We start from the raw sequence: 16,284 nt of genomic DNA, 5'->3' as shown, positions 1-16,284 counted from the left end.
TATCAATAAGCTAATTAATTATTGATAATTAATTACTTTGTTTGATATCAAAATAAGGGGAATAAGTGCTACTTAATGATAGATGTGGATGTATTTATGAATACGTTTTTTTCTCAACCCAAATGGATTTTGTTGTGTAGCCGCACTATGTAAGTTATATTACGAGGGAAAGTGGGACGTTCAGCAGTGCTCGACATTATTCAGTATGGTGACTGCGTTCGTCACCAAAGCTTCTGTAAAGTTAATTGGCTGGAGTTGGAGACATGTCTGGTGGAAGAAAACCCGGACAAGACTTTTCAGTCACAAAGTGCCCTCTAGTGGAAACGTTTGCTAGCGACAAATATGCTGATCTGGAAGCAGAACAAAACAGGGTACCACCAAATGGAACCGAGTTTATTGCACTCGCGGGGGTGTAAGAAAGCCTTAGCCTATCATATTCCACACATTGGCCGTTTGGCGGACACCCTCACATTAGATGTGTTATAAGGAATAAAAATGAAAGGTTTCCCCGGGATTATACGGACTCACCCTCTAGCTCTAGTATACTAGGTTTAGAGCCTTTTCAAAGCAAAAATAAAATGTTACCCTTTTGCTTGCAAACACTTCAAACAGAAAAATCGTCCATTTCTTAGGGTTTCTAGAGAAATAGTCTCAACTGGAATTCGACTTTCAGAAATCTGATGGAGGTTAAAAAATGTAGAAGGTTACCATCCACTTGGACCACTACTTTATGGTCCGTGACTACCCGGACCACTACTTTATGGTCATCTGGATGTCTTAATTTCATTTTTTTTTTTTTTTTGGTGTGTGTCTGTGCAATGATAATCTCATAGAAGTGAGTATTCTATAGCTTACCAGGCTGGCTCTAACGTGGGTTGCATATCTTCGGATGGCTGATAATAATGGAAATATAGAGGCCTATAGTCGTGAATGTCCTTTAGAACTACTTTGGACTAGACTTATAATCTTTATATACACGCAGCGATTTTTACTATTCAGAACTAAATAGCAATAGTAACACACGTTGGTATTTGTATTTATTGTTCCAAATTCCAAGTAATTTATTAATGCGCATACTTATCTTTAATGATTCTATTTATTTATTTATTTATTTGTATCTCATTGACTGATTATAAAAAGAAAAGGCTCAACTAGTTGTTTAGGTTATGAATTCCAACACTTTATTTACACAGGATTTTAAGCTTCTTCGCATGTGTCATTCAAATCGTTTCACATACAAATAGCGCTCTGTAATTAGCGTTGGTGCAAGGGAAGTCCGTATACTTGAAGTTACTCATTCTCCAGAGGGCCAAACAGTTGTAGAGGTTGCCATCGTTAGGCTCTCCGGGCGCCCAGTCTGAGTACGTCACCGGCCTGCCCGAGTACTGGAACACCCATTGATTCTCCCTCATCTCGTCGGATCCTCCCACCACCACTGCGTCGATAGCGCCACCAAGACTCGAACCCAACGTCTCCTGGAGGTGCCTCGTAAGGGCGAGGTGCTCGTCGGCGTTGTTCAGCTCTGCGAGGTATCCCCTAAATACGGAGCAGGCTGCGATGGCCTCGTCCTCTGTGCTGAAGTGTACTCTGGACAGGTAGTAGGTCTTGGTATTGAAGGTGAAGGCCTCGGCGAACAGGACGTTCTTAGTGATACTCAGGCGACGCTCAAGCCTTTCTATCTCGTAGTAAAGAGCGTCTTCCCTTTGCCTGGCTGCGGTGTCCAGCTCCACTATCTTGTTCACTAGCAAATCCGTTGCCGGGAAAGTCCCAGTCACGGAAACCTCTTTCTCCAGTACGACTAGCCCGTTTGAGCTGTCGAGACCTCTGGCTTGACATCTGTATGCCCCGGCCTGCAACTCGATGGGGAACCTCCAGGTCAGGCTGAGGAAGGACACGTCGTTCTCGTTGATGACGGCCGCCGTTTTCACGTCGTCGGTGGTGACGACTGTCACGTGGCCACCGGCGCTGTCGTCTATGGTGGCCAGATTTTTGAAGTCCTGGTCGAACAGAGTTTTCCTCTGAATGGTCAGGACCAAGGGTTTGATCATGGTAGAGGAGGGCCCGCGCTCAAACGAGCAGTTCACGTAGAAGCTCTCGGTGAGGCCATACTGGAGTTGTGTCGGAGCCAGCCAGACGTCGAACACGGCATCTGTAAATACATATGTCGCAAGTCTCATTAGATGTAAGCAAGGTACAGACAGTAGATCGAAATCACGTTTTACTAGCTGAAGGTATTTAACAAATATATATCTTCTTCTTACCTGTTTGTGTTAGCCACACTGCACACAGAAGAATAACGGTACAGCCAATAGAGTACCCCATTGTTAGAATGTCTACATGTAAGCTGATTGACAGTTACTTGTAGATAAGAAGTTAAATAGTTAACCTTTGACCTGAGAATCTGACAGATGGCATCAAGAAAATATTGGCACACTCCGTGACTTTAATGAAAGTTTGATTAAAAAAACAACTTGAATTACACGACATTCTAACTTACTTTGAAGTCTCATCATGATATAATAGATAATTGTCTAGCTTTATTACTAAGAGAAACATTGATTACTTTGACGACTCAAAATATGGCAAACTAGTTGATAATGCATGCAGGCTAAATAAATATATGATATCGTTAGTTTAGAACAGTTTCTATGGTATTTAATTTTTGAAAAAAAAAAAAAAAAAAACAGCAGCAGAAACAAATGGAGAGGAGAAACTAGAATATTACTGTATTAGTGGCGATTTTATAATATTGTTTATGTTAGAGGCATTCAATAGGCCAGGCTTTCAACTAGTGTGTTGCTAGAGTGACTGACTTTATAGACATATACAGTAGACTAACATTTCAACTAGTGTGTTGCTAGAGTGACTGACTTTATAGACATATACAGTAGACTAACATTTCAACTAGTGTGTTGCTAGAGTGACTGACTTTATAGACATATACAGTAGACTAACATTTCAACTAGTTTCTTGTTAGGGTGACGTGGATGATGTCAAAAATGAGATAAGCTCATCCGTCCCAGTTTCTTTGAGAACTGCAGAAGGAGAGACATGGAAAGAGGTTGTAAAGGAGTGAGCATTGCTGAACCAACGGGTTACAGAAAAAGGGAGGGTTTAGAGATATATAGCTGAATAATATTTTGCAAAACATTTTTTGCATTGTCTTACTTTTCTTGGTAATCTGGTTAAATATATCATAAATATATCATAGGGCATTACTTCACCCCCCCAACCAGACACAAAACTCACAAGAAGCTAAGTGACCGCTGTGCATCATCTGTACTTGTCAAGAGATAGTTAAGTCTCATTTTATCTTCGACTTTTAACTGCATCAGCCCCCACCCCACCCCTGAACTCTATTACTGTCCCCTGAGGCTCCATGGCTGTGCTCACAAATGAATGCCACTGTTAAGTTCCAGACATAAGAAAATTGAAGTGCATTATGACAATGAGTCCTCCTCCCCCCCCCCCTCGCCCTTTATGATGCTGCACGACACAGCGGTACTCATCTGGTCTGTTTAAAAGCTGACATGGAGTTATCTCCCTGGGACCTCATGACACCTAGAAATACTTGTGATCCTTTCAGTTTGACATTTGACAAAAACTCATTGTTTGACACACTGCATCCTCCAGGGGTCTGGGTAATTCATTTTTCATCATCAATAAACTAGATGCCAGGGCATACATGTAGAGTGCTGGCTTTAATGTTTATATTAAACATTCATTTGCTTAATTTGTAACATTTTCATATAAAGTGTTTTTGTGAAACAGCTTTTTGTAAACATTTTCATTGCAATATTTTGTATGCTCTTCTTTGTGAAGCAGCTGGAAGAAATGTTCATATGACAAGAAATAGTTACTGAAGTGTCATTTCAGGGTTAAAGATATCTTCAGCATGTATATATCTATATGAAATAAACAAACTGACCCTCCAAGCACATTTCTAACATCTTATTTTGAAATTTAAAAAAGGTCCATACTAGTTTTTACAAAGCTTATATGAAATCACTGTCTGTCTGTCTGTGTAGTAAAAAGTTTGTACATGTTATTTCTCTCACACCCATTCTTGGATCAAGTTGAAACTTTGATCAAATATTTATTGTCGAAAACAATAATCTCTGATCAAGCTGAAATTTTGCACAATTATTTCTTTTACCTGACAACAGAAGAATCAATTTAAAAAAATAAACCAATTAGTTAATTAAATATTGGTAATTAATTATTTTGTTTTGTATCTTGAACAATGGAAAGAAATCATACTTGACAGATGTGGGGGTATAAGTTGAATTAGTCCCCTTGAGGAATCTAGAGACCTGAGTGAAATTTTTTTTAATGGATTTAAAAAACAATCATGTAAACATTCACCAAGATACCCCTTCTTCCCTCCTCCTTTCACAACTGATCCAGACAAGTTATAGGATCTTAGCGTGTTGAGAAGCTAAAAGCTAAACAAAAACAATGGGCAAAAATATTTTAAGATATGAAACAAGAAAAGATATCAACATACATAAGATTCTGTAAGCAGGTTAATAAAAAAGTTGGTTGAGGCCAAATTAATATTTGACCAGCACAATGGTCACCTATTTCTATTCACCTCATAAATGTTGGTTATTCGTTAGTATATCCAGGAATATTCTCATCACCATTTTAATTCCTTAACTACTTCCAAAATTCAAACCTTGTTCCTTAGGGTGAGAGTCCATGTGCCCTGTCCCACCATGTCCAATATATAATTAAAAGTTCATAGTTATAAAGGTTCTCTTGGCTTTTTGTGCATAAAGGTAACTTGTCACTAAACATTATTACTGAAAATTTCAAATATTTTCATTCACTTGATAGAGTTAATTGCTATGTAATTAGCCAAGTCTGTTATCTTCTGTGCTTTATTTTTATCCAGGTACTTGATCAAAGTGAAACATGGAGACTTTGAATGGACTATCCTCAGGAGGTACAAGCACTTCAGGCAGCTTCATGACTCACTGGCCTTCTTCCTGGCCAAATACAGGATGCCCTTGCCAAACAAAAAGTTAGTTTGTTGTCTCTTGTTGATTTACTGTTATGGCAATGTTTCTCAAGTTTTCACCAGTGGCGCTCATCCCTATCCCTATCAGTAAACAAAACTTGCTGCGATTACTCCCTTCAGGCATGTGAAAGGAAGCGGGCAGGGAGTATTACGGTCCCTATACAAGGACAGGCCCATTGTTGCCCATGGACCAGTTCTCTCTCTCTCTCATATCCTTCTCCTGATCGCCCTTCATGCAGAACGCAACATTTGTAAAGAATGTGGTTTACTGTTTCTTTGTCCTCGATAGTTTTCTCGAAACTCCTTATCCAGCTGTAAGCTTCACTTTCTTTCTGTTGCAGAAATGAATTTTCCTGGTATCTAGAACTCACTATTCATCATAGTAAAAAAAAATGCATGCCAAATAAAGTCAAATAATGAGGTGGCAATGGCCAATCCTGAAATGCAAGAAATGTTTGAGGTACAAATATAGTGCACATGGATCCATAATAATTATCATGGTTGTTGCTAGCTTACATTATCACTGGTTTATCTCTTCTGTAACCAGCTATCATGAGAGGAGGGCCACCATCATGAAAGACATCCGTGGACACAAGAAGCGCCAGAAAGATCGGCAGCAGCAGACTGTGAGACTTCCAAAAAGGCCAGAGGCTTTGGTATCTGAAGATAAAATTGACACAAGAATTGTAAGTATTATTTACGTTCATCTTTTTTTTTTTTTAGTGTTCATGTCTCTCTGACCAAAAATTAACTAGGATGTTATAATGTAACCTAAATATAACCAACAAAAAAAGAAAAAAAATCTTTAGATATTTAGAAAAATCTCCAACACCTTTGAATGCAGCACTTTGCAAGAGACATCACTATTCTAGTTGTACAAGAGAGTAGCATCTAAATGTCTTTTTTTTTTATAAAATTTCAGAAACAACTAAAAGAGTATCTTGAGAATCTTGTCCTGTGCAAGTCCTACAGAAACCACCCAGAAACAGTTGAGTAATAAAATATTTTTTTTTAGATGTTTAATGAACCTGAACTTTTTTTTTTATGAGTGAGAGAGAGATATATTGATTATATCACAACTGAGTTGAAAATCCACACCCTAATCAGAGTGATAGAACTGTACATTGGTTCAGGCTTCATTAGGTTTGATGCAGTTTCATCAGGCTTTTGATGTGTATGTTTTTCCTTTTTTTTTATATTGCCATTTAGTGGTAGATGGCTGATCATGTGGTATGCCCTTCAGATTGTCATCACAATTGTCCTGAGTTGAAATCCTACTTGCTTAAATGCCCTGTTGTCTTCTAGGAGATTCAGACTAGGACGTATTAATCTCATTTCTGAAGGAACTACTGAAGCTTAGAAAATAAAACAAAACTGCTCGCTAACATCTGATGATTTGTAAATAATAGTATGTCCTTTTCCATCATGCAGTATTGAAACTACTTACACAATAAAAAAAAATAATTAACCCTAACATTTTTTGTCATTTATAGTTATACTGTTATTTTGTTTAAAACATTAAAATTATATTAAAAATATTTAATTTAGGTTTAAATTTGACAGAAAGTTTTGAATCCCTCCCTCCCCACCTCCACGACCATAAACTCTTTGAAGGTCTAATTCAGGGTTTCCCAAACTTGTAACTTTATGGAACACTTCACATATTTTGAGCATTTAGCAGAACACTTTGTCTGTTTTTTTTTTAGAGAATTAATTCACATGGTGGCCTACAAGTTAACTATTTCAGTTGTTTGTGAAACGCCTATTCAGTCCTCTCAGAACACTAGGGTTGCGGGGACACAGTTTGGGAAACACTGGTCTAGTTGATTAACATTTAACTGGTTCTAAGTGCCAACTCCAATGATTTCAGTCTTATACCAGAGATAATTCAAATCAATAGCTTTATTAATCTAGGCTTATGTCATTGTTTCTGCTAGCTGAAGTTTTTTGAAGTTAGTCATCTGTCATTTGTGAACAAGCTGGGAATCAAAGGTAAGGAAGGTCTGATAGAAAAATGTTCTGGCGGCAGAAGAATCAACATCCAGTGTTGTGGCTGCTTACAGAATGTTCACTTTGCTGGCACTTGGAATAAAAGGTAGTGTTGACATCAGTGTCTTATGTGCTGTTGTATTTGACTTTATATTGTCTTAAGGCAATCAGATACTTACTCTCTACTATTTTATTTTATTTTAAATATACTTTGTTCTTGATGTAGTTCTTGTTTGAAAGGTGAATGGTTTAAATAAATAAGCTGAACTGTTTAGTATTTGATGCATTTAGTAAACTTTCCAAAAAACAAAAAGAGAAAATTCAACTTTTCTTTGAAATAAAAGAAATGTTTTAACATAACCTATAATCATTAGTAGATTTGGTGAACATTTCTGGCAAAAATTAAGCCGGAAAAATTGAAGCAATTTTAGAATCCTTGAGTCAAGAATGCTGAATATTTTGTTGGTTTCTCTCTTTAGGTGGCTGGTGGTAAAAGATAATTTTCTTCTCTATGTACGCCCAGAGGATGGCCACATCAGTGATGTGCTTCTCATGGACTCAGCCTTCTCTGTCAAACATGGCTTGTCTAACACTGGCAGGAATCACGCCATTCTCATTGAGAATCTCAGCAGGTGATTCTTGAAATACTGCAAGCTCATAACAAATAAAACAAGAACAAAAAGTACACATTTTTAGCATTGCCTGATGTGATGGGACTTATTTAGTAATATTTTTTTACAAAGCTTATATCAACTTACTCTGTCTGTCGGAATGGTAAAAAGTTAGTACACATAATTTCTCCCACACCTTTTCTCGGATTAAGCTTAAATTTTGCACAATTATTTCTTTAACCTGACAACTCAAGAATCTATAGAAAAAAAAGTAACCAATTAGTTAATTAACTATTGGTAATTAATTATTTTGATTGGTATCTTGAACAAGGAAAAGAAATTGTACTTGACAGATGTGGTCAAATAAGTTTATTTTGTTCCCTTAAGGAATCTTGTGCCCTGATTAAACATTTTTTTTATGCATTTAAAAAACGATCATGTAAACATTCATCAAGATACCCCCTTCTTCTCTCCTCTTTTCAAAACTGGTCCTGACAAGTGATAAGATCATAGCACGTTGAGAAAGCTAAACAAAAACAATTTCTATTGCACAGATTTATATGTCTAGGTCAATCACACACAAGACTAATCCAAACTAATTGATACAATTACACTTAATATAAGTTTTGTTTTTTAATAAAGTATTTTTTATGTTTTTCTTGTCACAGCTCATTATAAACCATATTTAAATTGCACATATTTACTTATAAATTTAAAAAAATTAACATGTGAACTTTGTTCAATGAGTCATGGAAATCATTTTGTTCAACTATTTATACTAAACTATTAATTTAAGATATCATTCTTTAACTCTTTCTATGCAGGGTTATTCTCAGGGAGTAACTTAGCTAGTGCTGCTGGTGGAGACCTATTTTCTTTTAAATTGAAATCAAATGTTAAATTGTATCATAAAATAAACATTTTTTATGTAACTCTGGTGGCCACCCTGCAGATTTGTATTCATTTAGATCAAAATAATTCACACTATGTATAATCAAGCTTCTCTTACATCATGTACAGAAAACTTCTCATTAAATGCTGGACAAGTCGTAAAGCAAAAGAGTGGGCGGAGCAAATTCAGAATGTTGCAAGTAGGCAAGCCATAGACTACATCCAGAAAAATAGATTTGGTTCGTTTGCACCAGCCAGAGAAAACACATATGCAAGATGGTGAGCCCAAATGAAAAGCTATTGTTATAATTTTTCTTTAGCCTGCATTCCATGTAGTAAAACAGTACTAAATTAATAAAATAAAAGAGCTTAGATCAAATGAAAATGCTGAATATGTCTTTGTCATGTTATGTTATTTTCAGAGGGTTTTTTTGCTACACATTTTTTCATCTTATTCTGTTAATTCTGGCTGGTATCAATATCAATGGCAGTCTATATGGTTCCCTTAATCATGTGTTAGCTAGTAGACATTCTTCTTCTGTTACCAGTACTGAAAAAATTCCTAAAAAATGTTTCTTTAATAGGTCTACTATGTTGGTTTGTTTTGTTTTTACTTTTAAGGTAAATTTTATGAAAATTAAAGTCAAAAAGGTAGTAAATTCTGAAACAGCCACCTGGTTATTTTGGTGTAATTTGATTTGTAAAGCTTAATTACCAGTGGAGAATCAATAGCCTACTATATTCTCAGTATAGGCCTACTAGCTGTCAATTTACTACCACCATATCTTTTTTTTTTTTTTTTTGTAGATAATTATACTTTCTTTTTTTTTGTTTATTCTCTAAGGTTTGTAGATGGCAGAAGTTATTTTGAGGCAGTGGCAGATGCTCTGGAAAAAGCCAAAGAGGAAATTTATATAACAGACTGGTGGTAAGTTACCATTTAAAGAGATTATTTGAAGTGAAGAGCTTGGACCTAAGTAAAGAGTTATGTGTGAATCACTGTTACTATTAAATGCCCTATATAGTTCAATACTAAGTGGTTTGACTAATCATTTGAATATCGAGCTCTATTGTCCATTAAGTGATAGATTTACAAACTAATCATATTAAATTTGCTTAATTTTTTTATTGTTTACTCTTTACTCTAGGCTGAGTCCTGAAATCTACCTGAAGAGACCAATAGTAGATGGTGATAAGTGGAGGCTTGATGTTATATTGAAGAGAAAAGCAGTAAGTATCTTTTCTTGTTCCTGTTATTGTCAGCCTGGAGGATATTACTGACATTACTGACATGTTGGTTTGGCTGCCTTCTGAGGTCAAGGATATAGTACTGCTATGCATGGTGGGGTAGCACTGAGTGCTGTGACAACATATATATTGTTACGAATCTCCCAATCTAGGCTCGCTGCAAATTGCACCAAACGACACCACCAACTTAAAGAACTTGACAACTCTGGCCTTCAAAATAACGTAATAGTTTAATGTCAATAAATAAAAGCCAATACTGTACAATTGGCAGCACGTAACACAAGACTGTACAAATATCTCTCCGCTGTATCAACTCTTGCACTGGTCTCTCTGTCTCGTCTCGGACTTGTACTGAGCCGTTGTAACGAACCGTAGATCGGGAAGTTGTGACTGACTGGTCTCTGATACCTTCGCTCTTTATATAGGGTCCCTGCTGGCCTCTAGAACCGGACAGAACGTCGCTCGACCATTCTGGGTGGTCAGATGATTACATCCCTCGTGACGCTCCTGAGCTCTGTTCACGACGTTGATCCTTCCCGAACCATCATGTTGACACTCTTCTCGGCTGACCGTCGTAACTTGTCACGGTTGACCGCTCGTCTAGCACTGGCCTGGGGCGATTTGCTTTGGCTGACTACACACACACACCACTACCCCCATCTGTACCACCACCAGGTTTATAACAATATGTAACCATGCTCCCAAAACTGTAAATTAAAGACATGTGGTATTGTGTGGACTTACTGTAAGATATATTTAACTGAGTTCACTCCTTAGACCAGTGTTTCTCAAACTTTTTTGTCTGCCGGCGCAATAAAAAAACTACAAAAATTTCGCGGCAAACCACGAAGAGCAACAGTTGTTTTATAATAAAAAGATTTTACCTGTTTTTATGTATTACATTTAATGTGAAGGGTGTGCCTGTTTTTGAGAGCAAATGCGATCTAATTGAGGCTCCAAAATCGACAAACAAACTTGCATTTCATTGTCTATTGTAAGAAGTCTCTATTTTCTTAGACTTGAGTGCTGAAAATCCAAACTCACAAAACATGAAGATGCAAATGGAAGAATTATTTTGATTGCTTTTGAACTGATTGCAGCATATAACGTGTTGATTGATATCCAAAACACATCCAGACTTTTCTAGGCAAAACTTGACTTAAGAAATGCATCATTTTTTAAATCAATGAGCTGCTCTTCTTCTTCAGTTGTAAGATTTGTAGCTTCATTGTTTCCAATGGATAGCTGACCCATTCATACTCATTACTTCCAACTGTTGGAAAGTAATGCTGCAATGCTGACTGCAGGTGTGTCAAAGTGTCCAGAATTTCAGGGGTGATTTCTTTATTTGAAGCAAATTCATTGTAAGTAGGAAAGCAGTCGAAGACTCCTTTCGAGATCTTACTTTGCCACAAAGACAATCAATTTTTCACCAAATGACTTCAGTTTTGAGGATGTAGTGATGATGGTTTCGGATGGTCCTTGAAGAATTAAATTCAATGAATTTAATTTGTCAAATAAATCGGAGAGAAATGTCACCTTAACCCACCAGATCTCGTCATGAGTAGAAAATCCAAAATTTTTTTTTCAGCCTCCATGAATGAAATCAGCTCAGCCTTGAGTTGGACGACACACTTTAACACTTTTCCCCTGGAGAGCCGATGAACGTTGGTGTGATACAGGAGACATTTGTAGTCTGAATCCATTGCTTCACAAAGCTCAAAGAAAAGTGGGGATGCAAGCAGTCGAGATTTGAGGAAGTTTACAACTTCAATCACTTGATCCAGAACAGACATCAAATATTTTGGCAAAGATTTGAAGGCAAGAGCTTCTCTGTGGATCATGCAGTGAACAACTAATACTTTTGGATTTTCTTGACGCACAAGAGTGATGAATCCCTTTCTATTTCCCTGCATGGAAGGACAGCAATCGGTGCAAACGCTGACAGTTTTTCCACTGTAGTTTGAATGTTTTCGTTCACCACTTTGAAAATATCTTCGCCTTTGGTTGTAGTTGGAAAGTCTTTGCAAAATAAGAATTCGTTGACACATTTTTCATCCTTTATGAATCGAATAAAAGCTAGCATCTGGGCTTTGCCACTAACGTCAGTGGATTCATCAACTTGAAGAGACCACAGCAGAGACACTTAATCGTCAGTCACGTGGAAGTGTTCGCAGATTTGATCTTGTAAATCTGACGATAAGTCTTCAATTCTGCGTGAGATAGTATCATTTGACAAAGGAACTTTTAAAACTTTTTCGGCGGCACCTAAATCACCTTAACAATTTACATGAAACACATCGCTTATTATTATCATTACCAATTTGAGAACTGCTGTGCGTCTGCTATGTCGGCCTACATTTGAGTCATTATAATAATATATGTATAGTGGACAATTCCATAACCTGAATAGCTAACACCTCTTTCCGTCACTATGGAGCGATCCACTACTATTACTGGTCGTTGCGAGTGGGGATGTCGTCACAACGTAAAATAAAAATGTAATAGTAGGCAGGCATGTGTAACGTTCTGAAAACTCCCGCGGCACATCTGCAAATCTTCGGCGGCACACTAGTGTGCCGCGGCACACAGTTTGAGAAACACTGCCTTAGACGCTTGCTGTAAGAAAGGTGACTTATAGAAAATTTGGCCCACGTATAAAAATAAAATACTCTATTATGAGTGACTTTTTGAACAAAGTTGAGGGTGGAGAAATAGGCAGCGTAATCTGTCACCATTCCTCGTGAAGAGTCCAGGCTTCTTTTGCAAGAATTATGTAGACAATGAGAAGTGTTTTGGATAAAAGTTTTGTATGACAGGAAAATATTACTTAGGTGTGGATAGAATAAAGTGGTACAGACATTTTGGTGCTGCTGTTTTGTCATTTTAGCACAAGCCATCTTGGCATGAGAAGTACTAACTATAATTAAAAAAAAAAAAAAGCTTTTTTATAATAAACTTCTTTTTTTTACTGTACTATACTATAGTATGTACAATCTTCCTTCCTTTTTCCAAATTAAAGAAGAAAATTTAAATAAACATTTTGACAATGTAATGAATACGTAGTGCAAACTATGACAGGTAAGATTCCTACCTGATACCATGATACTGACATGTCCCCCCCTCCCCGAGGTGTGTGAAATGCACAGGATGTCATCCATCAGGTCTTTTTTTTTTAATCATTGATTCAGTTTTGTTTTTGGACAATATTAATACCCTCACAACATTAGGATGTTAAGGGAAATAACAATAATTAAACAACAGACTGTAAGTCAAAATGTATTTGGGAAACAAGAAAAACCTAAAAAAAAACTTTAAAAAAAAAGTTTATATTAAGTGTAGTTGTATCATTTAGTTTGGATCAGCTGTGTAATTAGGTTTATAATAGATCTGTGCATTTAGAAATATATTTACCAATTGTTTTTGTTTAGCACTATTTAATGCTTTTGGCTTTTTCAACACGCTATGATCCTATCATTTATCTGGATCACTTGGGAAAATGGGAGGGGGAGAAAGAAAGGGATAAGTGGGTGAATTTTACCATAATCATTTTTTAAAAGTATTTATATAAAACAACATAAAAGAATGGACGAGCCTACCATTGATAGTGGTTTTATACAAGGCAAAAGACAGAGAGGAATGGAGAAAGACGGTCGACAAATCTTGCTTGGTGCCCCAACGGTCCAACAGACTAAAGAGAGGTAAAGGTAATATAAAAAAAAGGGGAATGACCAGAATTCTAACTCATGACTCAACTCTCCTCAAGCGACATTCTAACCACTCTGCTAGTGAGGTGTATATGAAAATAGAAGATTGTATAGTTATCTATCGTTTTAAAGACATGATAAAATAAACATGTATAATGTGTCTAAAACATTTAGTATCAAAATGTCCTGTGCCAAAAGGGCTGTACCAAACTGATCACTGTGCCTAAAGAACTGTGAAAAAACATTCTGTCTCAAGGATAAAGTGGTTACTGTTCTTTACAGCAGCTTTTAGTGTCTGAACCATTATGGAAAACTCGTCATATTGTATTCTCTGTGGACTTAGTAGCATGTATTGTTTTGATACCATGAATTAATGTACGTTTGTTTTTGGATTGTTTTTATTTTTGTAACAGTTTCTTCTATTTGTTTTCATACATTTACTAACAGGAAGAAGGGGTCAAGATTTTTGTTCTTCTGTACAAAGAAATAGAAGCAGCTCTATCTATTAAAAGTATTTACAGTAAACAGACACTTATGTCTCTCTGCCCTGAAAATATAAAGGTCAGTTATAGATCAGGTTGGATTAGCAAGAACAATCCCAAGTGAACATTAGGATTAAGCCTTTATTTTTTTTATTTGTGACTGTCATTCTCTTAAAAATCTGGATTTTTTATGAGCTTCATGGAAAATATCTAGTATCCAACTATAATTATTCTACTCTTAAATAGAAAGCACCTAGTTCAATTCTGATAACATGAAATAGAAGTTTACCAATGAGTTAATTTTTTTTAATACTGTTCTTATGAGCCAAATTTTGTTTGCATAAGCCAAATCTACTTGTCCTTAAATTAAAGAATTAAAGATGTGTTTAAGAAAATTATAACATATAGCTTGTTCCTTACACCAAGTGCTTAGTCCCAATTTTTTATTTGGATGGAGAACTGTTTACATATACTTATGTTATCTACACATTTAAGTATGCCACTAATTCTGGAAATTAAATTATTTACATGATCCTCCTTTACTAAAAATTAGTGTTTTCACAGGTGCTGCGCCATCCAGACCACATCCCAGGTAAAGGTGTATTGTTATGGGCACATCATGAAAAGCTGGTCATCATTGACCAGCAGATTGCTTTCACAGGTGGTCTAGATCTCTGCTATGGGAGATGGGATGATGAGTTTCACAAGTAGGTTTGTGCAGAAGTATAGAAATATCAACAGATAACTTTGTGTAACACTAATCTCCCATGCTTTAGATTGTTAGCATTGTTCAGTAGTATAGAAATATCAACAGATAACTTTGTGTAACACTAATCTCTCATGCTTTAGATTGTTAGCATTGTTCAGTAGTATAGAAATATCAACAGATAACTTTGTGTAACACTAATCTCTCATGCTTTAGATTGTTAGCATTGTTCAGTAGTATAGAAATATCAACAGATAACTTTGTGTAACACTAATCTCTCATGCTTTAGATTGTTAGCATTGTTCAGTAGTATAGAAATATCAACAGATAACTTTGTGTAACACTAATCTCTCATGCTTTAGATTGTTAGCATTGTTCAGTAGTATAGAAATATCAACAGATAACTTTGTGTAACACTTATCTCTCATGCTTTAGATTGTTAGCATTGTTCAGTAGTATAGAAATATCAACAGATAACTTTGTGTAACACTAATCTCCCATGCTTTAGATTGTTAGCATTGTTCAGTAGTATAGAAATATCAGCAGATAACTTTGTGTAACACTAATCTCTCATGCTTTAGATTGTTAGCATTGTTCAGTAGTATAGAAATATCAACAGATAACTTTGTGTAACACTTATCTCTCATGCTTTAGATTGTTAGCATTGTTCAGTAGTATAGAAATATCAACAGATAACTTTGTGTAACACTTATCTCTCATGCTTTAGATTGTTAGCATTGTTCAGTAGTATAGAAATATCAACAGATAACTTTGTGTAACACTAATCTCCCATGCTTTAGATTGTTAGCATTGTTCAGTAGTATAGAAATATCAACAGATAACTTTGTGTAACACTAATCTCTCATGCTTTAGATTGTTAGCATTGTTCAGTAGTATAGAAATATCAACAGATAACTTTGTGTAACACTTATCTCTCATGCTTTAGATTGTTAGCATTGTTCAGTAGTATAGAAATATCAACAGATAACTTTGTGTAACACTAATCTCTCATGCTTTAGATTGTTAGCATTGTTCAGTAGTATAGAAATATCAACAGATAACTTTGTGTAACACTAATCTCTCATGCTTTAGATTGTTAGCATTGTTCAGTAGTATAGAAATATCAACAGATAACTTTGTGTAACACTAATCTCTCATGCTTTAGATTGTTAGCATTGTTCAGTAGTATAGAAATATCAACAGATAACTTTGTGTAACACTAATCTCCCATGCTTTACATTGTTAGCATTGTTCAGTAGTATAGAAATATCAACAGATAACTTTGTGTAACACTAATCTCTCATGCTTTAGATTGTTAGCATTGTTCAGTAGTATAGAAATATCAACAGATAACTTTGTGTAACACTAATCTCTCATGCTTTACACCAGTGTTTCCCAAACTGTTTCCTTAACGGAATACATCACACATTCTTAGCATTTAGCGGAACACTTTGCTTATTTTTTTTAGAGAGATAAATTCACATGGTGGCCTACAAGTTAATTATTCCAGTAGTTCTTGGAACACCTCTTCAGGCCTAGCGTTCCACTGAAAACATTTTGGGAAACACTGCTTTAGATTGTTAGGGAACACTTAGATCGGATTAGATCTTTTGCATTCCTCTTAAAA

The 16,284-nt window shown here is 36.0% G+C and overlaps 2 protein-coding genes across 2 annotated transcripts in view; one reads left to right on the top strand and one right to left on the bottom strand.

Moving 5' to 3' along the window:
* LOC106073444 (phospholipase D1-like) overlaps positions 1-16,284 on the top strand; it is a 79,356-nt gene that overhangs the window by 37,845 nt on the left and 25,227 nt on the right. The window contains exons 3-12 of the mRNA XM_013234006.2: positions 4,898-5,026; positions 5,571-5,709; positions 5,946-6,011; positions 6,961-7,118; positions 7,492-7,644; positions 8,644-8,793; positions 9,359-9,442; positions 9,663-9,744; positions 13,917-14,030; positions 14,516-14,658. Coding sequence (XP_013089460.2) covers positions 4,898-5,026; positions 5,571-5,709; positions 5,946-6,011; positions 6,961-7,118; positions 7,492-7,644; positions 8,644-8,793; positions 9,359-9,442; positions 9,663-9,744; positions 13,917-14,030; positions 14,516-14,658 — 1,218 coding nt within the window. The remainder of the gene's footprint in view (positions 1-4,897; positions 5,027-5,570; positions 5,710-5,945; positions 6,012-6,960; positions 7,119-7,491; positions 7,645-8,643; positions 8,794-9,358; positions 9,443-9,662; positions 9,745-13,916; positions 14,031-14,515; positions 14,659-16,284) is intronic.
* On the bottom strand, positions 1,156-2,422 carry LOC106073445 (uncharacterized). Its single transcript, XM_013234007.2, has 2 exons — positions 2,262-2,422; positions 1,156-2,149 (listed from the first exon to the last, which is right to left on the bottom strand). The coding sequence occupies exons 1-2, from the start codon at positions 2,320-2,322 to the stop codon at positions 1,221-1,223; spliced, it is 990 nt and encodes a 329-aa protein (XP_013089461.2). The 5' UTR covers positions 2,323-2,422; the 3' UTR covers positions 1,156-1,220.

The sequence above is a fragment of the Biomphalaria glabrata genome, chromosome 6, assembly GCF_947242115.1.
Source record: "Biomphalaria glabrata chromosome 6, xgBioGlab47.1, whole genome shotgun sequence".
In the NCBI taxonomy this organism is placed as follows: Eukaryota; Metazoa; Mollusca; class Gastropoda; family Planorbidae; genus Biomphalaria; species Biomphalaria glabrata.
This window is presented reverse-complemented; position numbering and strand designations above follow the sequence as displayed.

What these genes read in the sequence shown, in the direction of transcription:
- LOC106073445 (XM_013234007.2), bottom strand. Translation starts at nt 2,322, where the DNA reads ATGGGGTACTCTATTGGCTGTACCGTTATTCTTCTGTGTGCAGTGTGG. An exon ending in AGTGTGGCTAACACAAACAG is followed by an intron (nt 2,150 to 2,261) that starts GTAAGAAGAAGA and finishes ATGTATTTACAG; the next exon opens with ATGCCGTGTTCGACGTCTGG.